The sequence below is a fragment of the Phyllostomus hastatus genome, unplaced genomic scaffold (assembly GCF_019186645.2).
Source record: "Phyllostomus hastatus isolate PE091 unplaced genomic scaffold, TTU_PhHast_1.1 phas_scaffold_129, whole genome shotgun sequence".
In the NCBI taxonomy this organism is placed as follows: domain Eukaryota; kingdom Metazoa; phylum Chordata; class Mammalia; order Chiroptera; family Phyllostomidae; genus Phyllostomus; species Phyllostomus hastatus.
In genome coordinates, this window is record NW_025334009.1 from 4344613 (window position 1) to 4354188 (window position 9576).

The window sequence follows — 9576 nt, forward strand, 5'->3', positions numbered from 1 at the left end:
TAAAAACATGTTGGGGGGGTACAGGGGGCAATGTTCCTGCTTGATTCCTGGGGGCTGGGCAAAAGGGCCCCCCTGCCTGGGGGCCTCTCTAGCTGCCCTGCTGCCCCTCCCCTCAGAGGGACTTAATGGAACGGGCTTTGGCCGGCCAAGAGTTCTGCGTACAAAGGACTCAGCCTGGTCCCTCAGGCCCCTACTCAGCACCGCCCGGTTGACTGCGCCAACAGGGAAAATGCCCCTTCCCAGGCCTGGGCCGCCTGCTGAGCTACAGGGGGGAGGAGCAGCCATGGGGTCACCCCCCCGGGTGGGGCTGCAGCTCTCGGAGGAGGAGTGTGTTGGCTTCCCTCCAGCAGGGTCCGTGCCACGTGGCCCTGGGCACGGCACCCGCGGTAGCACCGTAGATTCAGCAGTGTCGGTCCAACGCCCGGTGGCCTGGCTTCAGATTCTGCCTCTACGGCTGCTCACTAGAGCCGAGAGCTCTGGGAAGTCGCTCTCCTCTCCGGGCCTTGATGTCCTCGTCTGTAAAACAAGGACGACAGTGGCAGGCTCACGGAGCTGCCGTGGGGCTGGGCTCCGCGTGCTCAGCGCTGCCCTGCGCAGAGGGAGACCGCAGTCACTCACACGGTCGTTCCTGTTGCTGGAGGGGTGTCTGCTTCCCTGGGGGGAAGACCCTTCTCCTCGCTCCAGATGGCCCTCTTTGGCCTTGCTTCCTGGGCTACACCCTCCGGCTGGCTCCGCTCCCTCCCCCAGGACTCCTCAGGCCACTTGTTCACAGAAGCCCGGTCCCGAAAGGGGGACTGTGGCCCTCTTCTGCAGGAGGTCGGGGATGGCTCACCAGTTAGCCAGTCGGGGGGCTCCCAGGGCCTCCCACCATGCCGACCCAGCCCTCCCGGGCGCAGCCCAGCCCAAGGGCTGCACAGGATCTAGCGTCTCCATTGTGTGTGTGGGGGGGGGGGCAACACCCCAAAGGCAGTTCTTGGGGCCAGAGATCCGTGAAGCCAATGGTGTTTGGTGTGTGTGTGTGTGTGTGATGTGCGTTCAGCCCCCAGACCCCCGGCTCTGCCGCCTCCCTGGGCCATGGCGTGTGGTGAGCAGCCAGGAGCAGAGACCTCTGGCTGCATTTGTGCCTGAGGCAGCATCTGGGGAAGGGGAGGGGCCCCGAGGGCCCGAGGCCTGGCTGAGTCAGGCTGCGCCCAGCACCGCGTCGGGAAGGTGCAGACGCAGCACAGCGCTAGCCTGGGCCCCAGGTCACACCGCTTCACACCCCACGGCCAACTGTAAGCACTATTTTTAACCTCTGTGAAAACACGCAGCTTCAGAGGACGCGCCTACAGCTGCCCTCTCCACAGACCTGTTTCCTGGGCAGCAAGACTGAGGCCTGAAAGGACTGGCCTGGAGGGCAGAGGGAGGGGGCCCCGAGCTCACAGCTCCGGGAGGGGGCGGAGGAGGGCCCGACCCGCTGCCAGGCCGGGACCTCCAGGCCCAGGCCCAGGCCTTTGGCGGTGAGCGATGCCCCGGACGGCCGCCCAGGCCTGTCCTCTGTGGTTTCGGGGCAGGTCTGGGCCCGGGCTGGTGGTCTAGGCAGGCCCCACCCCTCTCTGCCCCTCTGCCTGTCTGAGAGGAAATGGGGAGTGGAACTGTCCACCTGGCCTAGAGCTTGCATTTCCTGGAAGTCCACCCAATGTCCAGTCCTTCGCCTGACTGGCCGTCATCGTATGTGCGGCCGTGCCCACTGTGTGTCTGGGCCGGCACCCGCTGTGCCCCACTGTGTACCAGCCCTGGAGCCACTATGTCCCTCTGTGCCCCAACTTGTAATTGTCACTTGGCTGGCCCTGGGTTCCCCGTGGCCCAGCCCTATACCCAGTGTTCTAGCCCCCTTCTGGCCACCATGTGACAAGAGCTGGAACACTCTGACTTGAGAATTCTGAGCCGAGGCCCTGCCCCCCCACCCCCTGCGGTCCCCATCCCCACCTTTGCGGGACACCAGTCCCAGGTTTCAAGGACATGTGGCTCTGGGGAGGGGGCTCTGCGAGGCGCAGGCAGAGGAGAACCATCTGGAGCCGAAAGACTGCCAAGGAGCTTCTGTCCCTGGAGCGGGAGCCGGAGAGCCTGGGGGAGGGGAGCCTGGGTCTGAGCCTGGGCCCCTCCCCCTCCTCCACCCCCGGGACTGAGTGGGGAAGGGGCTTTGGCCCCACAGTGGGCCTCCTGTCACATACTCGGAACCGCCTCCATGGGTCGGGGCCTCGTATCAAGTTGCCACACGGCTAAGGAGGAGAAAGAGCCACACGTGACACGTGAGGCGGACTGGGCACCCGGGGGCGTCCTCGGCACCTCCCCGTCCACCTTCCTCTCTCGGCCTTCCGCCGCCCACCCTCCCGGCTCCCAGAGTGCCGCCTCACTTTAGGGCTGGGCCGAGCAGGGCAGTCGGTCACCTGGCTGGCAAGGGGACGGGTGGCCGGCCCGGGACTGGCAGGCTCTACTGGGCTGACCGGGCCTTTCTGTCTCCCCAGCTTCCCTGGGTGGGGCCCCTGGGTCTCCACACCCTGTCGCCCCCACCCAGGTCACTGGGGGCTGTGATGTGTGGGGTCGTCATGGTAATGCAGTGGGGGCAGGGCCCCTAGGGCATGGAGCAGGACTATGGAGGTCACCAAGAAGGCGGGGGACCCTGAGACATTGGGCCCCTGGGACTACCCCTCAGACAGAAGCCAGCGGCTGGGGAGTAGCCTCAGAGGGCCCCAGGGACTATGGGCAAACTCAGGGTCCATATACCTGAGGCCGGGGTCGTCACTGCCCACTGAGGCCGTCCCTGAGGGGGCCTACAGCCCAGCCCTCCAGGTCTATGTCCCTGAGTCCATCTACCAGCTACTCCTGGACCCTGCTGAGGCTGGTGCACAGGCTGGCTACGAGCAGGCCTCCCCCGATGCCACGAGGGCCTCCTCCGCTAGCCTGTTGCCAAGCCCCATCGTGGGAGCCCAGTTGCATCTCATCATGGAGGATGGGACCCTGGCCCTACCCTTGAACATGCACAGTGACAGCACCAGTGACGTGGTCCAGCACGGACTCGGCTGCCCCTGGTTTCAGGTGCAGGGCACGAGGGAGGGCAAGGCTCCAGCTAAAGTCCTGGTGGGCTGGGGCAAAGGGCCCTGCAGCGCCGACCAGAGAGCTCCCTTGGGCGTTAGGACGAGCCAGTGGCTCCCCTCTTCCCTTCCAGGGGAGGATGGCTCGGCTCTAGCCCCGGGTCCTCTTCTGGCTGCAGCCCAAGGTCAGGACCAGGGTGAGTGCCGGTGCCTGGCTCACGCTCCTCCGCCTTCACCTCTGGCAAATGCTCCAGCTCTGGGGGCACCCCCAAAGCCAGCAGCAGTCGAACCTTACACCTGCAGCCCCGACCACCTGACTGGCAGCACCACCGTCGCCAAGGGCTTGTCCCGAGACCCCCTGCTCAGGAAGTGTGGCAACCAACTGTCAGTCCTCTTGGAGCCTTCCGGCGTGGCCACATCTTGCCAGGACAGAGTGAATTTCGGTTCTCAGGGGAAGCATCCCACCCCGGGACCCATTCAGAAAGAGCTCCCCGGCCATGCCCACGAGCTCCAGGTTGCCGGAAGGCAGGTGTTACTCCAGCAGCCTGAGAAGCCGCTGGCCTATGCCTCCAGGCCAGACAGCTCAACATCGGTCTCAGGAAGGCCGGGCACCCCCAAGTTCTGCTGGAGGAGCAGCCAGCAGACCTGCGGCCCCCAGTCAGCCAGGCAGCCCCTCACAGTTGGCAACACCACCTGCTTCAGTGTGCCCCTCTATGCCTGCCAAGCCACCCACCACGAGCCGTGCCCAGTCCAGCCTCTGGAAGAAGCCATGCAGACCGCCCTCTCCACTGCTCCTGCCTGCTATCTCTGGGACGCCCAGGAAGACCGTGTGCTGGTGTTTGATGTGGCCACGGGCGACACCAGGATAGGACAGCTGTGCCATGACCCCATGGGCTCACGAGCAGTGCTGGTGGGCCTCACGCCCAGACACTCGGCCGTTTATGCCCCTGAAAATACGCCGTCCCCCTGGCCAGCGGCCGTGCCCGTCGCCTCTCCTGACAGCAACCACCCCGGCTTCTGGCCCGTCTCGTCGGTGCTGTCTAGCCCTGTGCCCTCCAGCATCTCTCCTGGCAGCTACCGAGAGGTGGCCCTGGTCCCCAAGGAGGCCAGGCTCCACCTGGACACCCCTGGGACTGAGACACCCGTCAGGGTGGGGATGCTTACTGGGCCTGTGCAGTTGGGGATGCCCCTCCAATTTGGTGCGAGGACGTTGAACCAGGTCCATGGTCTTGGCTACTCCGAACCTAACGCTGAAAAAACTGAATCCAGTCACACCATCTGGACGCGGGATGCTGCCGGGGCGCAGGATGCATCCATGGCCCAGGCCAGGAAACTGCAGCAGGTGGACGCAGGGTCAGCCCCAGAGCCTGCTCCTTCAGCTGCACCGCAGGAGGCGCCCCGATCCCTGCTCCTGGAGGACAGGGGCGCACACGGCCGGAAAGAGGTCCACGCCACTCACCCCAACAGACCCCAGGCTGAAGGCGCTAGGCAGGACCCGCGCGGTGGTTGGCCCCCACCAGCTGAGCAGCGCCCCCTCTCTGGACAGCCCCCTCCAACGAGCCCGCCTGCCTCTGCTGAGCAGCCCCCCTCGACCAAGCATCCCCCTCTTCCTGACCAGCCCCCTCTCACTGAGGGACCACCCTTCCCAGGCAGCCTCCCTTTCCCCAAGAACTCCCCGCCTCCACAGAGCCCGTCCTCCCAGGAGGCCCCCCGTCCCGCAGGGAGGCTGGCCAGGCTTCCGTGCTGCACCAGGAGCGGGAGGCCTTGGGTCTGCCCACCCACGTGGGGGTGCTTCGGGTGCCCCTGGCCCCTGAAAAGACCCACGGTGTCCACGTGGGCAGAGAAAAGGCCGGCATCGGTGCCACTCCAAGCTCCGGCACACGGCGGCGCTCACCCTGGCCACCGGGCGGCTCTCTCGGCGCCCCGGAGGAGCAGCTCTCCCTGACCACGCCCACCACACCCGGCCCTGGCTGCAGGGTCTTGCCCATGGCCACGGGGGGCACTGAGCCCCAGGGTCCCCAGCCCAAGCTGGCGGCTGAGGACAGTACGGACTCTGCAGTGGTCACAAAACCTGGCCCGCTCCGTGGGGCCTACTCCGAGCCGGCGTCCCCCACAGACTTTCTGCTGGTACGGTCCCCAGCTCCCTGCTGCCACTCCCTGGGCCCTTATCAGGACCTGGCAGCTGTAGTGATCGACACAGGAACGGGCTTCACCAAGTACGGACTGACCGGAGAGGACCACGTCCTCGGCGTGGTGCCCTCATGCGTGCAGGCGCTGCAGCCGCCCGACCAGCACCAGCCCGGGTGCACGCTGCCCAAGGACGGAGAAGGCCCCCGCACGATGCTGAATCGCGGGGTGGTCTCCGACTGGGACGCGCTGGAGGCACTGTGGCAGCACCTGTTCTTCTGCAGGCTGGGCGTGCAGCCCGAGGAGCTGGCCGTCCTCGTAGCCGACTCGCCCATCTCGCCGCGCACCAACCGCGAGAAGGTGGCCGAAATTCTCTTCGAGCATTTCCACGTGCCAGCCATGCAGACGGCGCACCAGGCCCTGCTGGCGCTCTACGCTTGCGGGCGCACCACTGGGCTGGTGCTGGGCAGTGGGCACGGCACCTCCTACGTGGCGCCCATCCTCACGGGCGATCTGGCCCCGCTTGACACCTACCGCCTGGACGTGGCCGGTGTGGACCTCACTGAATACCTGGATCAGCTGTTGCGGGCTGGCGGCCACCCGCCACCCGAGAAAGGGCTGGTCAACCAGCTTAAAGAGGCCTGCTGCTACGTGGCGTTGGACGTGAAAGCCGAGATGGCCCGCACCCAGGCCCAGGCCCGGGTGGACTTCACACTTCCGGACAAGCAGGTCTTCACGCTGGGCTCCGAGCGCTTCTGCTGCCCCGAGGCCCTCTTCCAGCCCGATCTGCTGGGCCTCGACCAGCCGGGCCTCCCACAGCTAGCCCTCCTAAGCATCAGCCGGCTGGAGGCCAAGCAGCAGGAGCAGCTGCTGGCCAACGTGGTGCTGGAGGGCGGCAGCACCATGCTGGCTGGCTTTCCTGAGCGCCTGAGACAGGACCTGGGTCCTCGGGCAACCGTGCTGAGCTCTCCCCACCGCGCAGTTGCCGCCTGGCTCGGGGGCTCCATCATGGCATCCCGGGACTCCTTCCAGAGCCTGTGGCTCAGCCGCCGTGAGTACGAGGAGGAGGGCCCATGGGCCATCTACAAGTACCACCTGTGAGCACATAAAAGTTCTGGTTCTCCTTACTTGGAGCACTGTGGCATGTTTTAGGCCCAGGGCGCTGTGGGCAGGGCAGGGGCCTCGGTATGGGGTCAGGGACGCGGTCCGTGGCACACCGAGGGCACACCCAGCCTCTGCACGCTGGAGCTCCGCAGGTCCCGGCAATCCCATCCTTTGTAGAGGGTGTGCCAAGGGCCCCTTGGCATTGACCCGTGTCTAACCTGACCTTTACTGCACCCCAAGGGCAAACACAGAGAGTGGCTGCTGTGGGTTTTGCCCCGTTGCCCTGGCGACAAGTGCAATTACATTTGATTGCCAGCTGGTTGCCATGGCAATTTCAAACATAATGTAATAACCCACACAGCCTGGAGTGAGTCATGATGGGGGGCAGCCCCCTCCCCTAGCTGCTCAGGAGAAGACTATTTGCCCTCCCCCACCCTGGGCTCTCTACAGGGGGCTGAGGCCAGCAACAGAGACGACAGCCAAATAGTTCCAAAGATGGCTGGGGACCTGGAGCATTTGTTGCCCCCAAGGGACAGTACCTGCCAGAGTCTGGGCTCCATGGGGTAGATAGCTTGTAATGCAGTTACCTCCTAAAGTCTGAACTTCAGCTGGAGCTCTCTGCTGGGCAGGCAGGGGCTCCCGTCCACCGGACGGAATGTGAGGGTGCGGGAGTGCTGGCCTTCAGTTCTCCGGGGCAGGAAGTTGGGGCGGTGGGGCAGATAAGTCCTGGCGCCCGGACAGGAGCGGGGAAGCACCCCTGAGCAGGGGGTGGGACTCTGGCCCGGTCTGCAGGCTCACACTGGATCCTGCCTCTCTGACATCCAGCCCGGGTGAGAGGTGGAACAGCCAGCTTCGGACTCTCTTCTGCTGCTCAGCCGCCCAGTGCCAACAGCCCTTGCTCACAGGGTGGCCGGGGGACACGCCACCTCAGGAGAGCCTCCTCGAGGCTACCAGGCAATGCTGACGCCAAGGCCAACCACCCCTGCTCGGGTCCCAAACTCTATCCTGTGCTGGGGCCTCTCGCCATCCCTCTGGCCAGGGGATTGGCCAGAAGCCATGGCTCCTGACCTTGTCTGGCTCTGAAAGTGGGAGTAGAAACAAAGGCCTGTGGTCCCAGCCCGTGGTCCGATAAAGCTGGAAGGGTGGCATTCAGCTGGTGGTATTACTTCCTGCCCCGAGGGCACCTGAAGACCAAAGCCTTACTTTACCCTGCTTGTGCCGCTCGGGCTGGAGGCTTGAGGGATAAACTATGGCCCAACCTCAACCCTGGGATCTGCCTTTAGGTTGCCCTCTCCAGAAAAGACAAAGACCTGGTTACACCTTCCCACCACAGGCGTGCACACACACACACCCCTGCAAATGAGGGGCTGCCCTAAGTGCAGAGACTAGAAACAGCCAATAACATAGGGTCATCCCAGCCCCTGCGCACCCCCAAGCACGGTCCAGCCTCTTTCCATGTCCCGTCCTCACACCCTAGTTCAGTCTCCACAACCCTCAGGCTCGTGTCGCGCCGGAAGGGCCCCAGTGTCTCCCGGGACGAGCTGCTGCATCCGCGAGCACGTGCGAGCAAGCACGCCTGGGTGCACACAGAACGCAGACACACGTGCCCCTGGGCACCACTGCACACACAGTGCTGCTGCCTTCTCCTTTAGCAGAAGAGCACACACACACACACACACACACTCACACGTGTGCACACACACCCTGCCACGTGCTCTCACCCACAGGCACATGGAGTGTGCACAGGACCAAGAAGAGGTGGAGCCCTGCCAGCGGCAGGCAGGGCTCTCGCAAGCCACCTCTTCCCCTGCCTCCAAACCCCCCGTCGCAGCCCCTCCATAGCTCAGCTTCTCCGAGCCTGGACATGCGCGACCTTCGGGAAAGACAGAGAACGTGTGTGACGTGGGGGCTCAGCCGGCCGTGGCCCAGCTGCACCACGTCGCTCGGAGAGCCACGGGGTCAGGGACAGTGGGCAGACAGCGGGCAGCACGGAGTGCCAGGGTGCTCATTCACGCTGCAGGCGGGCGCTGAGCGTGCGGCGGGGAGACGCAGGCTGTGCGCTGCACGTGCCCAGCTTGCCCGGAGATGCCTCCTCAGGGGTGGGGTCGGTGCCGGGACTGAGACCACCCAGACGTGACATCAGTCTGGCCCGGAAGCGGGGACCCAAGGCCAGGGAGGGATGTGAAGGGCTCCCAACACCACCCCTCCCCAGGAAGATATTGAGGGGCCTTGTTTGAGCAGTCACTGCCCGGGCTAGCCTTCCACCCCAGCCCATCTCCCACATTTGGGGAGTCGCTCCGGTCAGCAGCCACGAGGAGCCATGCAGGGAAGACTTAACACAGCCAAGGGGTGGGGGGGGACCCCTCCTAGGCTGGGGTCAGAAGGCTCGCTGGGAAGGCTGGGTCTGAGTCTGTCCCTCAGAGACCGGCCTCAGGGCCTGTGAGGGAAAAGGGGTGAGCACCAGGTCCATGCACCTCCCTGACAAGGGACGGAGAAATGGCCAAAGCCTTCCTCTGGAGCTTCTGCCTGGTGGTCCTCAGCCTCCCCCAGCGAGGGGCTGGCTCTGGCCGGCCCCCGGCCAGAGAAACAGAGGCAGTGTAGGGCTTCCTCGTCCTGGCTTCCGTGTCCAGCTGCCCTCTGGGTCTGCGGCCCCGTATCCCAGCCCAGGGCACCTACCGATGGCGACTCTGCTCATGAAGTGCTTGGGGGGAGGGGCGGGGGTGTTGGTAAAACTGGGAAGAAAGCGGGTTCCACACCATGCCATAGGAGGTGACTTTTACACTGTGGGAAATTCAGTGCGACACAGGGAGGGCTGGCGGGGCCAGCCAACCTGGCCCAGACTTGAAGCTGGCCAAGGCTTTGGCCTTGCAGGAGTGGGGTTTGGGGCGGGAAGGAGATTCTGCCGGCGGTGGTCTGGAGCCCTCACCAGCCAGTTGCGCGCGCGCACGCGCGCACTCACGCCCCCCGTTTGTTTACTACTCCTAGCTAGGGGATGCTAGCCTGTAGCGGTGCCGCTCGCCTGAGCGACTGCCCACTTGGTGCTTCCAAGCGCGTTCCAGCCCTCGGGTCCTGTGCGGCTCCGGGACTCAGGCGTTCCGCACACCTCCTAGTCCCCAGCTCTGCAGTGGGCATAGGGAGGCCCCTGCGACCCCTGGTGCCCGGTCGGTTCGAGGGCCTAAGGGCGCCTAAGGGGTGGCAGACCTGAGCCACCCCTGTCCGCTCGCCTTCGAGTGGGGTTCGGGCCACAGGCTTCGCCAGGGGCGGGGCGGAG

General features: G+C 65.2%; 1 protein-coding gene across 1 annotated transcript; it reads left to right on the forward strand.

Annotated features, from left to right (window-relative positions):
• Window positions 1–2634: 2634 nt before the first annotated feature.
• On the forward strand, window positions 2635–6302 carry LOC123830718. Its single transcript, XM_045857244.1, has 2 exons — window positions 2635–4579; window positions 4762–6302. The coding sequence occupies exons 1-2, from the start codon at window positions 2635–2637 to the stop codon at window positions 6300–6302; spliced, it is 3486 nt and encodes a 1161-aa protein (XP_045713200.1).
• The last annotated feature ends 3274 nt before the right edge of the window (window positions 6303–9576 follow it).